This window comes from Maniola jurtina, chromosome 3, assembly GCF_905333055.1.
Source record: "Maniola jurtina chromosome 3, ilManJurt1.1, whole genome shotgun sequence".
In the NCBI taxonomy this organism is placed as follows: domain Eukaryota; kingdom Metazoa; phylum Arthropoda; class Insecta; order Lepidoptera; family Nymphalidae; genus Maniola; species Maniola jurtina.
The window spans coordinates 4,432,152-4,454,245 of record NC_060031.1 but is presented as its reverse complement, the minus strand read 5'-3'; the positions used below and the strand labels follow the sequence as shown (position 1 = coordinate 4,454,245).

General features: G+C 35.4%; 1 protein-coding gene across 3 annotated transcripts in view; it reads right to left on the bottom strand.

Moving 5' to 3' along the window:
• Positions 1-22,094, bottom strand: part of LOC123880809 (cerebellar degeneration-related protein 2-like) — a 99,568-nt gene that overhangs the window by 2,425 nt on the left and 75,049 nt on the right. For 2 of the 3 annotated variants that reach the window (XM_045929135.1, XM_045929134.1), the window contains exons 2-5: positions 2,643-2,755; positions 2,057-2,205; positions 1,356-1,796; positions 792-960 (exon numbers count right to left, since the gene is read on the bottom strand). In XM_045929135.1, the coding sequence (XP_045785091.1) occupies positions 792-960; positions 1,356-1,796; positions 2,057-2,205; positions 2,643-2,755 (872 nt within the window). Of the gene's footprint in view, positions 1-791; positions 961-1,355; positions 1,797-2,056; positions 2,206-2,642; positions 2,756-10,397; positions 10,656-22,094 lie in introns of those variants that run through there. The other variant, XM_045929133.1, reaches the window with a different exon arrangement.

The following is a 22,094-nucleotide window of genomic DNA, read 5'->3' as shown; positions in this document are numbered from 1 at the left end:
CAAACTTAGCTGATAAAGCACACGATTATGAGATATGCACACAGTGGATTCGTTTGGTACGTAGATTAGTAATAATAATTAATTAGTGTTACGATCATTCAATGAAGTATTAGTAAATCGTTAGCTGTTTCTAAACGCAAACATAGTTGCAAATACAAAAGGACAAAACATCACACAACACGGTTGATAACCGATTACCTTCACCAAAAACTAGCGTGCATTCTCTTAGGTAATAAAGGTGTCGGTAATGGACGTACCTCGACTACATGCGATATATCCAAAGAAAACTACTGCAAATGCGCTTCATAATGCATATGCAAAGCGTGATCAACAACATCAGGGGCAGTTGGAATAGTTTTGTCGCCTAGAAACGATCAAAACAATCTCATCAGATATCGGATTGGGGCATACCAACCTATTGTAACTGATGGGGACGTGGTACCATTCCGTGGAATCGATGAAAGCGATTATAAAATAATTAACTTATGTAGATTTTTCGAGAGAGTTTATACTTTGTAAACTGTCCCAAAAAATCGTTTCACCTTTTACCTTTTGTGAGAGTTTATACTTTATAACATTGTTTTAGTTAACGTTAGTAAAGTTGTAAATTATTGCGGGAAATGTGTTAAAACAGTAATGTTAGTCGTTAATTGAAACAGAAAACTAGAGTTGACAAAATGTCTACAGTTAGAATAAAGACTTATAAGCTAAGAAAAGAAAAAAGGTTGAGAGCTAAGGGTTAGATCGCAAGAGTTAAGAATTGTGAAGCGTGCAAATGGAAGGCAACTCACGTCAAATTTGACAAGTTTGCTGGTGACGTGGTCGTCTCTAGGGCTCTGCTGCCCGGGGGTGAGGATGAGAGAACTGATGGCGCTCCTATCGTCGTCGTCCCCGTCCAGTATCGAAGACATATCGTCTCGTTCCATACCTCTTAGACATCTGACGCATAGTTGTCCTTGTCTGAAAATTATTATTATTTATCTAAAGAAAGAATCTAGTGACCATTTTATGATATAACAGTGACAGAGCGAATAAACTAGTAAATAAAACATCGGTCTAACTATTTGGGAGGTCTGGAGTTCAATCCTGGGCACGCACTTCTAACTAACACCGAGAGTTGCGTTTTAAGCAAGTAAATGTCTCTTGTTTAACGGAAAACATCGTGAGGAAACCTGCATGCCATAGATCTCCATAATCTTTTCAAAGGTTTATAGAGTTTTTGCACCTGGTCAGCGAAGTAAACTACGCTAAACCCTTTTGAGAAGAGACTCACAACAATAAAAACCAATAACCGCTCACGCTATGAGTTTTTATTGTTGTTGAAGATTATGATTTCAAGAATTCATATTAAGTACCTGACTTCTTCAAGGATTGAGAATTCTTCGTGCATGGATTTTGGTTCATCATCTCTTTGATGCCAATTTCTCAGCTGTTCTTGCAGTCTATTGTTCTCTTGTATCACTGACGCCAGTTGTTCTTCGAGCTCTGTAACCCTTCTTTGTTCTTGCGCAAAAGCTACTTTGTTCTCTCGCAACTCATCGCTTAGTCTGAGTAAGTCCTCATCCTCTTTCGTCAGTTCTGGGAGAGGTGCTAGCGACTTCTGTGGTGTGACGATAACATTCTTGGTGTTGAGAGCTACGGATTCCGTAGTCTTTATATCGTTTTCTTTGGGTTTATCATTTTCAGGTTTTCGCTCTGCTCGCCGCCTAACGATCTCTAATTGGGCGTTCAAGTCATCCACAGTCTTTTGAAATTCTTCACACTTGTTCTCCAACGTTTCGATGGTGCCGCATAAGCTGGAATGACAACAATGACTCTTTTAATTCTTACGCATTTATTTGCTTTTCTAATGTAAATTGTGACTCAAAAGTTTTATTGCTGCAGTATGATGATAGTGACTTTCTACATGTGTATTGTGATTTATAGGTATGGCATTATTATGAAGTTATTATTGTCATGTATCGAAAGCGACGTAATCTGTACTATAAGAAAGGGTCATTAAAGCGGTAAGATTGGAAATGATGAGTGTTACAATTTGTTACGGTAATGAACTCACGTCTTGATGTGTTTCTTGTCGGCGGCATGGTCTACAGCTAGCCTGTGATTTGCGCGCTCCAAGTCTTGGATGCTCACTTCAAGTTGCTCGTAGATTCTCAGTCTTGAATCGTTCACTTCTCGCAGTGCCGCAGTTTGTTTCGTTAAGTACTGTAATTTTATAACACAATATTTATTTTTCTGACACACCGTTAATGCTATTAAACCTATATTCTAAAGTTTTTGTCATCCATATAAATTATAAACATAATCGTCTGTCTGTGATTTCGTATTACCAATATTTTGAATACAAATACCTACCTACAATATTAACTATCGACAATAATTTTTTGTCTGTCTGCTTATCGTCGAAGCTAAACCGATTTTGACGTGCGTTTTTGTAGGTAGGTAAGATGATTATACAAGTTTTTCTATGCTACTTTTTACTTATAGGTAAGTATGGAAAACTACTTAGTAACTTTATTAGTATGTTTTAAAAATTAAATTCATGTGAATGAAGTAGCGGACAGTGAACAGTAGGATCTAAGGTGATTTTGAAAGGTAAGTAGGTAGGGTAGGCATGTAATGAATCTAGAACAAAATCTTACTTCGATTTCTTGTGTCTGATCTTCGATAACATTTTGGTGTTGACGCAGTGCTGTTTCCAATTCCTTGTTCCTTTCCAAGAGTGTCTTTCCGAGTTCCGCCGCTAGCTGCAGATCTAGAACAAAAAATAGTTGAGTATTAGATTTCATCGTGTTGAATGTTACAGAGGCATTATTAGAGAAATCGTACGATTATACTAAGAACGCAAAACAATGCGGACGCGGTGTTGGACTAAATTGACAATGCAATTATCCGATCTGATAGTAAGATGGCGCGATGGAATGGAAGAAGTGACGGCGATGCGGCCAGTGATGCGAAGAAAGTTAATTGTGATGTTCCTGCTAAATCAACATTCTGTTAATATCTCCTAAAAGATGAGCTAGATTACTGGCCGCATACCTAGAATTATTAGAACGTTAAAGAGGAATTATCATTTTTAAAAATCACTCCAATTTTTATCTATTCCATAAGTTAATATCCTCAATCCGTTAACCTTGTATGAACTAACACTGCAACATTTTGGCTTTGTTTGTTCTAGGAATAATCGCGTTCACAGTCCGAAAGTGGCCTTAAAAATGCCGGTCAGTTGCGCCAATAGTTGTCGAGATGAAGAATGGATAATTATTAACTAAGTACACTAAACTAAGCACTGCCTGCATTGGTGCAATACGGGTAGATACCTGTCACGTGTTCTAATTGGCTTAGCTCTCGAATCCTAATAGTAATACTTAGTAGTAAAGCAAACAAATTGTTTGGTTCAAAAGCTTATAACATTAAGTACCCACCTACTTAAGTAGTTAATATTATTATTCTCGTTAAAATTGAAGTCACCTTAAAATTGTTAATAAGTAGGTAGGTACTTGATTTGTCCCAAAACAGAATTGCATGAGCAATTGCTCCATCTACTTCAGCTTTTTGGGCCAAATTAGAAAATATCTATTGAGCAAGTGGAAAAACATTATCTGCGATAGGTAGATTTATGTACCTACCTGGTACCTAAAAAGCAATTGAAGTGGTTTTAACTTTTAATCGTTTATTTATTGCCGTGCAAAGTCCAGCTCAAGAAAACCGCATTATTTTAATTACAAAACTTAGATTTCCGTGTAGGAATATCGTTAGGAAATACCTATGTGGGATTGAAAGTCGGTGGCTACTTAGACGTTGAGATTAGAATAGAATATTGTGTGGTAGGTCGAAATAAGGTGGATAGTCGATTACAGGAGTTCTCGCTCTGAATAGCTGGTTACGGAGGAATTCTTTGTGGTGGCACGTTCCGATACAAAACGAGATAATGAGTTGCAATTTACGTGCATTCCACTGGCCTACCCCATCACGCTATTCATCACGCATTATTTAACTTTATTTACATAATATCTTTGCACATAACCCTGTAATTTTTTAAGTGGGGTTAACCCCTCTTAAGTGGGATTAAAGCCTGAAAAGATAAATAGCGTCACGCAGTCTGCAAGCCATGACATTATATTATATGTATATTGTATACTTATATGCGCGTTTTCAGTATGTTTTTTGTAATAAGTACATACGAGTATTTGTTTCAAATACGTCAGTCTATTACGCATAACACCGAGGGCGCGCGAGTGCAGGAACGCGGCTCCAACGAGCGTTTCGGAATGTTAACGCCTTCATGCAAATCCTTAGGATTACAACTTTAGGAGACGCATACGTTACCGCGTTGTGTGTTCTGTTTATCAATAGCTTTAGTGATCTGTATTCTGTACATGCAGGTAGGAAATACCTGAGTAGTTTGTAAGTAGCTGTAGAACCATAATTAGTAAACACTTCCCATTAAGCTAGACTTTACGAGTTTAGAAAATGTTTTTACCTTGTTATTTAAACTTAACGGCCACATAATAATATAATTCCTAGTAACAGCTACTTATTATTTATTTTGTTCAGGTTTCTCATATTTGTTACCTACGACCAAAAGGTTGACAATGCGAAACTTTCAAAATGACATTCTCGCTAGTTAGGTGGCTTTTTCACCAGAGAAATGCTATGCTACGTTGCTATGGATGTTCGTGACATTCAACAATCGTTTTCATTGCTCCAGCATTGATGGAATCGGGTTCAACGAGACTATGTTTTGTTATGAAGGACATAATGGATGCTGTAGCCGCATGGACTCCCTACCGTCAACGCAATGTGCATCTGCCTCTCACAGCTACCTTGGCGGCGCATCTTCATAGCACATCTTACTCTCTCCGCTACACCGCTTAGCATAAGTGGAAACGGTCACATGGTTACGTAGCTTAGCTTTGACATCCTCGTATATAAATTATATATAAATGTATACTTGCACCACCTACCTCTAATATCTATAGCTATATCCTTTGGACCATTTTGGTTGCCTGGAAGAGATCGCTAGGTAGCGATAAGGCCGCCAAATTGTACCTATATTTTGTTGAGCTTTTTATGTGTTTTTCTGTACTGATTTTGTGGTGTACAATAAAAGTATATTCATTCATTCATTCATCCTCGTATTCGGGGACTCCGGGGTTCAATCCCGGGCTGCTTTATAATATCTTATATACAATAGACAGGCCAGCTTTAGCACAGATTGTTGCAAACCTAAGTAGGTAATTAAAGATTAATAGATAAGTAATTATTTTCATTCCATCGGTACAACAATGGAATTAATAATGAAAGTAATTAACTGCAATTGGTTGCTATAAATAAACATTGGGTCGTCCTACATTCATGACGCCGATAATAACTAGGTACCTACTACCTAGAAAATTCCAGCGTTGATAAGTAAAATATACACAGATTATTATTTATAACTTCTTACTTTGAATATATCAACAAGTGAAAACTACCCATGAAAGTATGTACCTATGTAGGCATATTCTTTATTGCAACACAAAATACAAATGACACTACTAAAATGTACCTAGGTACAAAAAGGCGGTAAGTGTGGTCAAACTAGAAGTTTGAAATGTAAATTAACAGTGAAGCAAACTATGGTCCTTCAAACCTGATGTCTAACATCAGTGAAAAGCTCTTTACCATCAGTCAAAGAAAGCTCTTTACCATGTTCAGTGAAAAACAGCGGTCTTGCTAGCAAGTTGTTTACAATCAGTGAGAATGAGCAGTTAAAACCGTGGTCCTTCAAGCTGGCTGACTCCATAACTAACTGTCAAAATCGTGGTCCCTCGAGCTGGATGACTCCATAACTAACAATCATAATCGTGGTCCTTCGAACCGCATGACAACATAACTAACAGTCAAAATCGTGGTCCTTCCAGCCGGATGATTCCATAACTAACAGTCAAAATTTAATACTTCAAAATAGCATTGAGGCTGAGATCTACCTTGAATTTGCTAAGAGATACAGTTAAAATGAGACAGAGGCATGTGTCTGACGTTTTGTCTCGTTTTAATTCTAAATAAAGTCTGATAGCAAAATTGAACAAAGTCAAAGTAGGTAAGCTCTATATATCTCAGCCTGAGTGATGTTATTCGTAACAGAATTCAAGTTCTCATTGCAGAAGATCAAAAAAAATTAAAAAAATTAACTCTGTAATTATTAGCTAGGAAGAACTACTCGAGCTGTCGTGAAACCGGTACTTACGCTATTATTGTTTTTTTATTAAAACGTGTAAAACCGCTAGTTTTTGTTACGATTGTATAAAAACGCCATATCATGATTCAAGAGTTTGCTAAAGACGATTCGACGCAAAGATTGGTAGATACTAGAGTCTGGGGCCTATTCAGTTGCACAGAAATCTCTAAATTGTATTGAGTACTTAGTTTTAAAGTACTTTTATAAGAAAGATTGGGAATGGGATTGCACAAGGTACTACTTTTAGACCTGTCAATTAAATTGGGTTCAGAGATTATTGTGTACAAGGTAACTAAGTACATAATAAGCACCGCATACTATTAGGTATAGCATTATTAAGTGGTTGGTAGGTGAATCATTACACAACCGACTTGTATGTCTTTATGAAAAGGTTCAACCTACGATTATTACAATTCGGGTATCTTTAAAACAAGAGTGAACAAGAGGGACGCGTCCCATCTTAGACCACATCATCACTTTCCATTAGGTGTGATTGTGGTAAAGCGCTTGCCTATAGTGAGTAAAAAAAGCCTGCCATCAAATGGTTAAGAGAAGAGAAGAATGAGATCTTGAAATGCTTGTAATTATGTACCTACATACTGTACCTATATAGACGTAAGTAGTTATACGTACTTAAATATATTAAAACTTAAAATACACTCAGTGAATATTTCCGCTACTGCCTAAAATGGCTTTAAATTAAAACTGGAATATGTTTTTACCGACCTACTGCAGGCAGCAAATAAATAGGTATAATAAATATTATGTAGGTACATTGTATGTATATTAACAAGTAAAAAGGTCTTGACGTTTGACTGTTGATCTTTAGGTGAATATTTGGTTTTAATCGTAAGTGAATATATGTTTTATATATTATGATTCAAATTGTTATGTAGTGCACGTAAAACAAGTAGTCCAATATAAATACTAGGCGTATGCCTGCCTATACTGAATTCTACAGTAACAGATCTTAGACGGACCTGTGTATTTAAAATCCTTGGTCTAATGACCTGCGCACACTACCATGTTGCAACTTCAGATTGGACTATTTTGTTTTGCAATCACTGTAAACTACTTAACTGAAATAATTAAACATACCCTACTCGACCATAAATAATAGTTCAAATATTAATATGGGGACACAGTAAGGGAAAATTCTCTATATAAGTATATCGTCTGTTTTGCTAGTTTTTGATGATATTAGGTAGGTAGGTATTAGGTAAAGTGTATACCTAGGTATGTACCTACCTACCTATATTATGCTGACAGTGTGTCATACAATAATATTATCACTAATTTTTGAGAACAATGGTTAGCTTGGTTGAATAAAATTACTTAGTCATGTTGAAGAAGTTGTAAGTTTCTTTATGATAAAAGTTAACTTACAAAAATTATTATTGATTGCGTTACCTAGGTACATACAGGCAGTTTAATCCTGACGCGTGAAGTAGGTAAGTAGGTACCTAAGCGTGGATGATAACTGAAACTTAATGACCCATGGAGTTATAGTTATTCAATATTCATTTTATGCTTTTACATAAACTGTTGTATAAGAAAACTCAAGGAAATAAGACAGAAGGCTATATGGATGTAATATAAAAACTTACATGCAAAACAACTAAGTACCTACCTACTTTAGATACAACGACTACATATATTAAGTAGGTAGGTATGTACCTACATAATATAACTTGTTTTATTTTGTGGTCGCTTATTTACAGAATATAATGAGAAAAATCTATTATTAAATTGTAATTTGCTCTACTTTTTAAGAATAAAATAGTAAAATACTATTATTATATTATTTGTAGGACCTTTCTGGCGCCTAGTTAGGTACCTATCTACAACTACTCGTACCTACATATGCCAACCAAAGCAAGATGTCCCAGACCCCGGTCCAATTCATTTATAATAAGTAGGTAAGTCATACTTCGAATTATACTTTATGAATATTATAGCCTCATTCTGGTTCTGGTGCAGTTTTATAAAAAAAACCTAAACGGAGTCAACATTCAAAAACGTGCATAATCGTTCAAAACAATGGGTCAATTATTATTTATCGATAAAATCACTGATAATACTGTTGCCGACGTTAAATAGCGATACGAGTTACTAGAACTTAGGTACTTATCTATACTTATCTATAAAAACTCATTTTTTAACCTTCATAATTACAACGCCGAGGTAATAATTATTACAAAATTATGGCAATTGTTTTAAAATTAAGAGTAATATACCTAAGTCGTACGTAGAGACATAATTAACATACTTAATTATATAATACATAGTTACATACGTATAATTTAATATAAAAATATATTAATATTACAATATATGCAAATAGTTGGTGATATTACATACAGCCTATACCTACATTTTACACCCCACCCACACAGTACGGGACCTACTACAGTACAATACCTAATGATTTGTGGAAAATCCAGGATTAGGTATTTGTTACCCAGAGAAACTAAGTAGGTAACTATTAATAATTCTTTGCGAAAATGTATTCCCAAGGTGTTCAAGTTCCATTTATGGAACCTGATTTTTCCTTCCTGCATGCATGAGACAACCTAAATAAAATGCCTGAGATCGCGACATCCCGGAAATTCTCAAAATTTATTTACCTACTTATTTCATGTAGGAAAATTAATCTTATTTATGTCTGTGACTCTACCATCGGTTCGGAATGTAGATTCTCCTGAGAAGATCCAGTTGCTCTTTTCGAGCATAAGTTACAATATGTAACTAAACAATAGGTAGGTACACTTCAACATTTTGTGGCCAACTAAAAGCTCCGCCTTCCACGCAACTTTTTTTATTCGTAAGCCCTTGACTCCAATCGTGGTAAGTGATGGTGGTACTCCTGGTGGTAAGTGATGATGCAGTCTAAGATGGAAGCAGACTAACCTGTAAAGGGCATAGCAGTTTTTATTAAACCCATATCCCTTTGGTTTCTACACGGCATCGTACCGGAACGCTAAATCACTTAGCGGCACAGCTTTGCAGATAGGGTGGTACCAACGAGTAATTAGCCACTGCCGAAGCCGCCCACCAAGACCAGACCAGAGAACTTTAGAAATTACAAAGATTCTTTCCCCTGCCAGGAATTGAATTTTGTCGCTCATCATCAATTTGTACCTCTTCAATCTACATTATAATATGAGTTATGTCGACTTATAAGTGTTTTTATACAATGTTTAAATTTGTGTAATAGCAAATCTAAAAATTCTCGACAAGTAACATTTTGTGGTTTCAAAACTAGCCAGAAAAACTATTATTCACAGTTTGAGTAAAGCCGGTTTATTTATGAACGCAATTAAGTTACGCGTATCCATCATCACTCGCCAGTTATTTTTGAAATTATACCGAATGCGTCCTCTTTAAAACGAAAATAATTACACATATTATTTCAAAGTAGTTAACGTATGCGGAAGATATCATAGTAACTAAATATGTGTTTACGTACCTACTAATACTTTTAAGATTGTATATTTTTGTATAAGGTAATTATTGTTCATTCATCACAGTTTTTGACGGGGACAACATCGGAATCGACAAAAACATTCCACATATCCTCAAAATAATAAAATAATATATTTTTATAATATATGTTGCCTGTTAAACATGGCAGCATACAGCCTCAAATTGCTTGGTTTCAGTTCAGTTACATAAGAGATAGTTAAAGCACAGTTTTACGATACAACTGTGGTTAAAGTTACGTTACGGGTTATTGTTGTAGTTCGAAAGAGAAGCTAAACACAAGTCAGTATCCACATGGTTTTAAAGATAAAATTTTAGTACAGAGTTAACAAACGCTAACTTGTGCAACTTATTATATTCATGGTTCAAGTTTAATGGTAACCAACTCCCTTGGGCAGTGTTCTAACTAGATTTCAACATGTGGCTAGTCAAGGGGCAGACCAACAAATTCCTAAAAGGCCGGCAACGCATTGGCGGTTCCTCTGGTACTTATTGCAAATGTTCATGGGCGGCGGTAATCACTTAACATCAGATGAACTGCTCGTTTGCTCGCTTTATAAAAAAACCGTAACGTAACTTAAACCACCTGTCATGCAAACTGGACTTAAGTTGGCAATTTTTTTTGCATTATGATTTGGCCTGGCGTCGACGACGGCGACCGCAGCGCCCCTCTCTTTTGCGCAACACTAACCTTCGGTTCCTTGCAGACACTCCAGTTCCACTGTGTAATCCCAAAGGTCTAGCGAGTTCAATCCGTTCAGTTCCCACGAATTCAAGGAGTCGCACTGTTCATGTTCTTCGGTCATTCTTGCATCGGGCACTTAGCTTGCGGAGGTCACACGGCAGTGACGTTTTCATTTGTCCGCGTTTACCATAGTTTTTTGCTCTTACATTCGCTTTGTTTGGCCGACCGACGTGAACAGCGTGGCGGCGCAGAACGAACTGAGCGCCGTTGGGAGCAAATACCACTGCAATTAGGTACGACGCGCCATCGCCTGTCCTATACAATCTCATTTCTTTATTCGCCGATAGCACTGATGCCGCCGATAGCAGAAATTACAAACGTTATCACGCCAGCTGGCTCGGACCAAAAAGTTAAGTGTACATCAAGGGAAAGTGAGCCAACTATCGATCAAGCCGTTTGATGACCGTTTGGTATGGTAATACGGCATGGATAATTTCATAAAATTAATAAGATATCTAAGAAAGTGTCCGATCCTAATCGGATGCTTTCGCGCTTCATGGGTTTCACAGCTATCCAATATTTACTGTATAATATAAATCTCACTGAAATAAACTTTCGTTATTTTAGTGTTCATTCAATGTGAGGTATATACTTAGTAGGGGTGTAGAGTCCTCAATTTCAGAGAGGTTCAAAATTAATTGATCTATAGACTCAGGTGGTTTGTGTTCGCGTTAGTTTGGGCGGATTGCAAAGTTTATTTTTATAACCTAAGATTTTCCAAAAACTAAATGAATAACAAAACAATGCTACTATCAGCTGTATGAATCTGTTTCGGTGTTCGGGTCGCTGATGTGGCTATTTCATATTTTGTGTTCAGGAAATAATCGTAAGGCCTCGTTCAGGGAGCCGTGGCATGTTGTGCGGTTATTCCGCTGCTGGAGAAGAGGATGGTGGTGTCGGCAGCAATACTGTGGTGGCGATGCCTGCAGTGGCAATCGAGCAACCCCACAATTCAACTACCCCATTCTGCACGCACCCTCTTCACGCCGCATTAAAAGCGACGGCCGAAGCTGCGGCGCATGAGATGGTATTCACCGCGAGCTTGACTAAGCCAAACGCGCATGACAACGCTTCTGCATGAACACTCTCAGACATCAGCTACGCGTCGTGCGACGTCCGGCGTGTCACCGAACGGGGTCTAAGTGCTTAAAAGCCGTAGATCTAAGCTAAGCGAAGGCTAGATAGGCACTTTGTCCTTGGTTAAAACTGGCTAGTTCGATAAATTGTGCTGAAGTCAAGTAATTGATGATAATCCAGGTCCCAAATTGAGAATGTAGCATACCTAGTATTTTATTTTTAACCTTAGAATAAACCAACGATGTATGACTGAAATGTCTGAATGGCCTGAATTTAAATGTTAGCAATTTTTTGCAATGCACCGAATCATTAATTTGAGATAATTTTATACCTACTTATTCTTAAGTAAGTGTTTAGTGGTTTAGCAATATCGTACTGGCCAAAGACCTGTGTCTGTGACGAATTTTTATTTAATTGCTATGTATTGGATTACCTATTGCCACTTCAGATTCGCAAGCCGTTGAGCTATGTGGGTTACTTTACTCTGGTTCTTCTGCGGACCTCCTTATTTCTGATTAATTAATCACGTTGAGAAACTCCTTGTAGATATGGCTGTCTAATAGCACTGAGTGACTGGGCTTTTTTATGAGGCACATTTAGCAACTATTTTTTGGACCCTTATGTCTTTGCGGAGTTTTGGACAAGAAGACTAGCCGAACGCTGCTCAGCCGAATTTGTTTCGGCAGCTAACCTCTTTCTTGAAATTGGATTCATTAAGCGTCAGGTTCAAAGAACTCGAACTCCTAAACTCAGTAGGTGATTTAACGAACAATTTGACAGTACAAAGTGATAACTGATAAGTAATGGGGTAAGTGGGTAAGTGTAAAGGGGTAAGTGTGCCTCTGCATTTTCAGTTTGTGAATAAGTATGTTACCCATTCGCTTCCTGCGCTGCAGCCATACGCAGACACTACTGTCGACATAATGATTTTAATGACGAGCTAATTTTGTAATAATTTAAGTGCTTATGGTAATTATTACAAAGCTACGCACTTAATAGTTAGAGCACAACAACGCGCGATGGAATAACTGCAAGGCACTCGACAGGATATTGACTAGAGGTGTCAAATATGGTTAGATTCCTATATCATAATATTAATGTTTGTTACAGAAAAATATTGAATATTTTTTACGTTAAAATATATTAACTATCAAAAAAAAAAGCCGCAAGCAGAAACTTGCATGCAAACGATTTTCAACCTTATTGACATATTTCAGAAAACCACATATTAGCAATCTATGAATGATACTGAGCAAGAATATGACAAAATAACAACTTTCTCGTTACCGTCAATAAGGTCGAGAATCGCTTGCACCTGTTTTTCTGTTGCTTTCACCCCTAGCGAACCATTATACAGATTACCACCTTAAAAGCGACGTCTGGGAGGTGTCGGAGGAGGTTCTGTAGAAATATATTATATCACTTTAAAAAAACAAATAATTTTTATTTTGTATTTTTATACTTAAATTATTTCTTTTCATTATTTTTTTTTATAAGAATCATCAAAAAGAAGTGAGAACTTATCGCCGGCGCACTACTGAGCACGGGTCTCCATTTCAATAACACTTAAGTAATAAAAATAGTACCTAACACGATATACTAGTACCAACAAATTTCAAAGGCACTTGTAAACCTTTACTTCAATAAGTACCTACAAGCTTCACAAAAATAAATAATAGATTCTGTATTCCTTGTTAGCACCCTTCAGGTTCAGATACGGAACCCTAAAAAGCATGAAAATAAAGAAATCCCGAAAGACGTATAGTATATGGTAATAATTTTACTCTAAATACCTAGGTACCTATACCTACCTACGTATTTATGCAAAATTAAAAACAATTGGAACGATAAAGAAATGTCAAGAAGGTACAAAAAGTAGATAAGTTTACCCAGTTACCTATTTAAAAATCGTTTTAATAACGAGTTTTTATTTTAGCCTTCATCACGGCTAAAACTAATACAAAAATCGAACAACCCAAGCTCCAAGCACGCCGGAGCTATAACAGACACTCGGTTCCTATGGCTACCTCCCAGTTCCATCATGAGACCCTGGATATAATCCACTATGCCCACCCGGTTCCATCATGAGACCACACAAACACACACATTTCCAAAAAGACCAATACAATTTACGTACCTAACCTATAATAACAAATATGCGCGTCACAAATCTACAAAATCAAGTAAGTAACCTAATCTGTGATAATATCAACTCCGAATATCGAAATATGATATTATTTACATTCAGTATTCACCCACAACCAAGTTCACAAATAAATAAAACTACTGTCCTGATTGAATAGCAAAATCGAAAGAATCTATTTGATAAATGAAACTACCGAGGGGCGATATTCCAAACGAATTAAAAACCAACGCGTAGCGATAGAATATAATATTTTATCGCGTATGATATTCGCTACTGATATCGTGTGACGTAGATCGTAGGTCTATCTTTGGCAAACGCCTCGTCAAATTTAAAAGCAATTACTAATAGAAAATGTATTGCTTTAAAAAATTTATATTAAATATGGGGTTTAAGGAATATCTAATATCCTGAATATTTTTTTATATTGAATATGTATTATAGATAAATTATTTTTTGACACCACTAATATTGACGCACGTTAGAAAAAGTTTCGCGTTTGCCTCTATTACTGTGTTCCGTATAATAGTTAGGCATACTTAAGTACCTAATTAATTTTTGTACAATTTAGACTATACATATACCTACTTACATAACACTACCTAATATATTAAATTTTAATTAAAACTTTATTTTATTTTATTGTTTTGAGTCTTAAAATAAATAATAATATTAGTAAGTCTATAAACAAGTGAAAAAGAAGTATCCATTTAGTATTTACTTGAAAGTCCGTGTACATAGAACGTGTAAATCCAAAGCATGATAAAATCGCAAAGGTCACCGACCGTACGAGGTTCACACTGCGCGGTAATTATACGCGCAGTTAACCAGGGTTGTCAGAATCATCGACAGAAACAGGTGAAGTGCGAGTCGGGCTCGCACGGGAAGGGTTCCGTGAAAGATACACCTAAAACTTTTATGTAGAACACTGCAAGTTAATGGTGGACTGCGCCATTTATATGTGATTTAGTAAAATTATTTCGTGAACACATTTGATTTTTTTTTGTGATGTAGCAACAAATTTACAGTTTTCAAATATTTCCCTTTATTAGTGCTATAAGACATATCTACCTGCCAGATTCTAGGTCAACGGGAAGTACCCTATAGGTTTTCTTGACATACACGGCGGACAGACGGCCAGACAGACAGACAACACAGTGATACTGTAAGGGTTGCTTTTTCCTTTCGAGGAACGGACCCCTAAAAATAAGATACCTAAGTAGGTATATTAATTACGTATTAAGTCAAAACTCACGACAATCGCCAACCCTGATAGGCTTAAAAAAATGTGGCACTTAATTTTGTTGGTCCTTTTCCGTGTTGTATATCACTAACTGAAAATTCAGCAACCCTGATATTCCATGAGATGACACGACTCTACGTCTTAATAATATTATTTATGTTCTACACAATAATTAATGAGCAAGCTTTCTTAAAAAGGCTTGCAAATGTTTTTTTAGGAATAAAAGTAATTTTTAAAAATAAGTTTGAAATTATGATTGCACCTTCAATATTCGTGCCTAGTTGCAAATTAATCAGTTATTGGCACCTCAATACAATCACGAGACAGGTACCTACCTTTACCGATTTTAATTCGATTGAAAGTCGTCAAACAGGCTTCGAAAACGGACAAGGTTTACGGGTCGTAGACCTTTATCAGTAACGTAGTAAGAAGTAGGTAAGCACATTATGAAATTTTTAAGAAACAATTAACTAATATCGGATTGAAACCTTCGTGATGTTGGTAATTTGATTAATGAATTTTAGAGCATTGATTGTTTAGAGTGATTGATGAAGTCTTCTGACATACCTACCTACTTACGAGTATTATCTAAACCGAAAGGTCGACGGTTCAAACCCCGCCCGTTGCACTATTGTCGTACCTACTCCTAGCACAAGCCTGACGCTTAGTTGGAGAGGAAAAGGGAATATTAGTCATTTAACATGGCTAATATTCTTTTTAAAAAAAAAAAAAAAAAACTTAACATTGAAATATTAATTTGTTAGCATTAGCTATACCTTTTATGCAATGCCGGTATTATAAATACCTACCTAATTAAATGGAAATGTATAAGTAGATAATTAAGTATTATAAATTAATTCAACTGATTTTTTCAAAGTTTAAAGTACCTCTGTGTAGCGCTAGCTAGATTTTATACCTGCGCTATATTTTTTTTACTTTAATACAGCTCAAAAAAAAAATCTTTTTAAAATGACTGTGACACACAGACAGATAGACAGACGACAGACAGACTGGACGAAACTAGAAGGGCCGTTTGTTTAGGGAATCCTACAATTATGTTTCCAATTTACTTTTACATTATAGGTATCTGTAAACGTTTGAGTTACAAAATAATAACAAACGTAATTGTATGAGTCATTTATCAATACACTATTATCCAACAGTATTAACTACTGCAACCATTGCCCATAAAACATTAAACAATCATCGTGCCTCGATTGTTGTGACTAAATTAATGCGAGCAAGAAATTGCTGTGAACGCGCAGGCGTTATAGCAATTATGTAGATGAATGCAATCAGAAAAATCGGTCATGTGTGAGTTGGACTCGCATAATTGAAGGGTTCCGTACCATTCGTAAGTACCGAAATAACATTTTTTTTTAAATTTCATAGCGGGTATATTGAAATTTATACTAAGTAAGTATTTGTTGTTATAGCGGCAATAAAAATACACATTCTGTGAAAATTTCAACTTTCTACCTACTACGGTTCACGAGATACAGTCGCTGACAGACAAGTAAATGGACGGACGGATGAACAGACAGACAGCGGAGGCTTAGTAATAGCACTAGGGTCCCATTGCCACCCTTCGGGTACGGAACCCTAAAAAATATGCATTAAAAACTTTTATACAAAACATAATAGCAAAGACAGAGCCATTAGTATGAAGTTATTAATTCTTTAAATGACACATTTCGAAATCTTGAGACTTTGTGTATTAGCTAATTAAATGTCAAGAAACTTTAGCCTTTTAGATGAAGTTTTAAGAAAAATTGATCACTGAAGTCAAGTAGGAAGAAGTGGCATAGAGGTTTTACTCTAAAGACTAACTCTAAAAGAGTAAATTCATAGGAGAACTACGGCTGCTTATATATGGTCAAGACTAGGTACTAATTAATATAAAGCGGCACTAGGTGGATCCCACTAAGAAATTTCACTAAGACCCTCTAGATAAAGTAGATGACCGGTAATGCAGGCAATTTATAGAATGCAGATCTGTCTATCAGCTAAGTTTGTCTAAGAGCTGAGGATAGTTAACGAGAAAGTTTAGTGTGTAGAAATCCCACATAACCCAAATCCAACCTATCTCTTCCCAAAGAGATGGGGTATCTATTTTAGGAAGATATCCCTCATTCAAAAAAGACCTATGATCTATGAGAAAACACATTGCAACTTTTTAAGTATAGGCACTCCCCAGCCGACTGGATTGCCGATTTAAAAACAGCCGATGATATTTATAGGTATTTTGGAATCTAGCCTTTGGGATTACCCAAAGGCCAGATTAAAATTAAAATACAGAAGAATGCGACTGTGTTGTGACTAACTTTGTTAGTTGATACCTAAAGCGATGCTTTGTAAAGAGATTCAAATAGGAAAAACAATTAGGCATACATGAAGTAACATTAGTGTAGAACCTCATCAGGGTCGCATAGCTCTGCGAATGACTACCATTATATAAGGCGTTTCAAAATGTTTTGCTTCACACGCATATCACTGTGATGTATTATAATAGCTTAGGCATTGTGAAATTGGTGCATTGTCTTGCCTCTTTGAAAGTAATGTTCATTTTGATTATATTATTCACCATCATGATCGATCCATCACCGGGTCTACTAGGTACGGGTCTCTTCTCGGAATGAGAAGGGTTTGGGTCATAGATCGCCACGCTGGCTGGCCTAGTGCAAATTGGCAGACTTTACACAACTTTGAGAACACTATGGAGAACGCTCAGACAAGCAGGTTTCCTCACGATGTTTTCATTCGTTGTTTAACTATGGTAGGTTAAAAATGGATACAACTTGTGTTTGCCCGGGATCGAATCCTCGACTTCCCGAATTGGAACCCTTAGCTTCGATCGTAGCTTGAGTTTTAAGTTACGTAATTAATTATCACCACTATATCGTAATTTAACAATTTCGACCATCAAAAGGAGTACAATTTGTACCTACTTTGAATAAATGATTTTGACTTTGACTTTGAAGGTCTATTGTATAAGTGCCTGTATAATATAGAAACCATTTTTATTCATGAAGTTTGTAGCATTGATTTATATTTTATACAATACCCTGAAGAAGTGGCAAGTTTGGGCGGAATAGCACCGTACATTCGATGCGGGATGTAAGATATTAAAAGAAATACAGGTACTTAATTTGGATTATGTACTGAGAAAGGTGGACGTTATTTAAAGCTAAAGTCATAAGTAGCACAACTATCTAGGACTTAAACAGTATCTTGTAATATACAAAGGCCTTGGTACCATGTGTAAAGCACAACCCAGTAAATAAAACAAACTGGTTCATTTACGAACATTAACATCACATTAAGTAACATGTTGTGAGGTTGTAACATCAATGTATCTCGAAACTCGGTCTTGTTATTTGAATCAATTTATTATACCTATATATCTACCTAATATTGTAAAATGTAAGTACCTATATCTACTGAAAAGGATTCGTACTATCATTATTATATAACATTATCATCTTTTGGTTTGAAATTAGATAAATATCGAGGCAATATTATGTTTATTCAATATCTACATGTATATAATATTGTTATGATTATAATTATTAATGAACTTACTATTGTAATTAATGAATTTAAATAACAATGTGCACTTACTATCAAAAAGTTAAGTAGGTAGATAGGTTACGTATTTATATTATAAGCACTTAGAAGAAATTAAATAAGTAAAAATTAGAATACAGTACTTAAGTGCATTGCTTATTCGTTGCTTTGAAATTTGGATCTAGTACCTTAAACTAATTTGTACCTAGTAGGTATGGAAACGACTACCAAAATCCATGCACGTTGTACCTAGCATCCATCAGACTTAGGTAGGTACAGAAATATCCATCCATCCGATTGCCATCTCGACCTGTCGCAAATTATAGGTTGCTATTATCTATTCCATATTCGAATACACAACCAATTCAAATATTGTTAGAAGTTAGAACTATTCAAAACTACAAAATAAGCTACGTATTGCACAAAATAAGGAACTCTGTAAAATTAGTGCAGAAAAGGCGAGTCCATAGAACAATTCGCTTTCTAAAGCAAATTGATTCGACTTTCAACAAATTGCGCGCATCGCCCTGCGCGTACGACGTTCTGACATTTGCCATTGCGGCCTTCCTGTATTGTACACGGTACACTGACGGATGAAATGAAAATTTTGCCTTTCATTTGTATTATTTAACTAGGTAAGAACATAAAAGTTAAGAATCAAAAATATGAAAATCGCGATACATATACTTATTTAACGCATGAATAATATATTTAAGTACCAATTTTCATGCATTTAAAAAGCCGGCCAAGTGCAAGTCAGACTTGGGCACCGAGGGTTCCGTACTTGGCTATTTTTTCCTACATTTTGCACGATAAATCAAAAACAATTATACATAAAAATAAATAAAAATCTGTTTTAGAATGTACAGGTAAAGCCCTTTCATATGATATCCCACTTGGCATAGTTATCGTGGTTATCATACTTTGAAAATTGAAAATACTTACTAATATTTGTTCATGAACACATTTTATTTGTTTTTTGTGACGTAACAATAAATTCGCGGTTTTTGGATTTTACCTTGTGCTATAAGACCTACCTACCTGTCAAATTTCATGAACCCTAAAATGAACGACTTTTATACAAACTTTCATCACTTAACCCCTTTAGGGGGGGAATTCCAAAAATACTTCCATAGTGAGTACCTATGTCATAAAAGGAACCTACCTTTTAAATTTTTAACCCCAGCTTTATGGCTGTGCGTTAATAGACCAGTCAGTCAGTAAAGGCAAGTGTTCTTATATGATGTATTTTTAAATATATGAATATTTTTTATTTCGCCTGTATTTTTAAACGTGTACCTACTATTATATGCAAATTGTATTCACTATTTATATACGTAGTAGGTTCTTAAATATTTTATTATTTTTTAATATCATTGATTTGGTATCGCATAAATTCAACCATTACAATCAGTATTATCGCTACGGGCGATTAACATTCACGGATTTAGCTTATCAGGAAACACAATATTTTTTATTATAGGACTACTGGTAGGATATTAAATTTTATTTGATTTAAAATATTACTAAATTCTTACCAATATGGATCATGGACTTACGCAAAATAACGCCTGCTTCTAATCTATACTATACCAATTTAACAAAGCAGCTTATATACCTACTATTTTGTCAATAAAGGTAAATGGTAAAAAGGTATGTAATGAACAAAATAGTTTTTTTTTTCATATACTTACAAATGACATAATGCTTGATATATTACTTTCTATGAATTAATTGGACTCAATGTTGAAAGGTAAGTAAGGTTCTTAATAATCTTTGCAATTTTCATTTCCGTTTTGAAGTTTGTTCTTTAGATTCACATGATCATTAGCAGCAAAAGTTTCGGATAAAAACTTACGATGTTAATTTTTTATAGACTTATATAAGTAGGTACACCATAGGTATCTAGCAAAACTCCGAAAGCCGGAAATCAAAACTTATAAGAATAAGAATTAAATATAGCTACCTAGGTAAGGTATGTACTTACTCGTATTTTTAATGCAAGTAGGTAAGTACATTACATGATACATCATATTCAAAATAATAATACCTGATTCATTGACCTACCAAATCTATTTTTAAAGGAACGTAACACGCGGAAGAAGTCGGGGCATCATCTAGTGATAATTAAGTAAACGCAAAGATGCCACTGGAATCGATGCGGAGAAAATAAAACTGAACGTAAAATTTCCATCGAGATGAGTTGAGGTTCAAGGTCGATGTACCGGTTTTACTTGAGAGAGTGTAGGTTCATTATTATTTATCAAAAACCTGTAATTATCCACCAAGGTTTGAAGGTTTTGCAACTATAGTAAACTATAAATACGAACAACTACTCTACTATACTTACTTAAATAACAAGAAATCTATAGGTAAATGTAGGTTATTTGAGAATATTAAGAGGATCGTCTAGTTGAAAATTTTCATAAAAAAAGCGATAACGTTTTTCTCCCCGCAAACGTAGTCCAATTTTCATAATTTTTAGACAGGTTGTAGATATAGGGAATGCAGAACTATGCTCGTACGTTTTAGTTTTAAAGAAATATTGCTTGTAAATATGTTAAAAGTTACTAGCGTCTAAATATCCATATTTTTTACCTAAAAACTTTCTTGAGTATTTTCATTTTTTGTAAAAAAAAATTGCGTCGCGTTTTGTCACTGCTGTGGCGATAATATAGTACTATTTATTGTAGTATTCTGTGGTAAGAGCGAAACTGTTTAAAGCTCTGAAAACAACTTTCTGCTCTGAAACAAAACAGTTGATAAACAAAAGATTTTTGTATTTTTAGATCATATTCAGGCTACCTCCTCTATGGCAGGTGCAGCAGCCATCCATGCAACTAAGAGCGCAAATAATATGACAACCTTGATGGGAGCTTCATATTTGTGCTTTTTGTCGTAATGGCCTTGGGGCCGTGGGGCTCGAGCTCTTTTTTAAAGATCAACAAATAAATATTTTAGATTTCTATTAATTAAGTACCTACTTAACTACGATTTGAAACCTTCTGATAGGTAATGGCATGGAAAGTTGATAAAGGCATGAGAAAATTTCCCTACTTGTGTATTCAAACAGTAGGTAGGCTACTTACCGACAAAGCGCACAATCTACGTAACACGATGTTTGATCACTTTGATGGATCACATATCATGACATAATGACGCTATGAGAACGCATTGTGAAGAATTCCTACCGTTTTTTGTACGTGATAGATGTACAGTGATACTACCTAGTAGACCATAAGCATCAATGTTATATTCATGTTATCTAATTAGGTCAATCATGTTTGTATGTTAGGTATTTATTCTAATTTCTTAAACTTATAAAGGCGAGAAGAGAAAAGTGCACTTTGTTAAACATATAATAGATCCTAATAGTTAAAAGGAATAAGACCAAGCCTAACATAAATATTAGATGATGATAAGGTAAAGAAGCAAAAAGTGAAAATATCCAAGCAGTGAGAAGAGAACCTTCCTACAGTAGTAACAAAGAAGGTTACTTAAATAAAAAACTGGTGTTTATAACAAGAAACAATCCAACCCAATATTCACAACTACCTACGTCTACATAAGTAACCTGTATATTGGATAGAACAGGTGGAAATGCTAAACGATT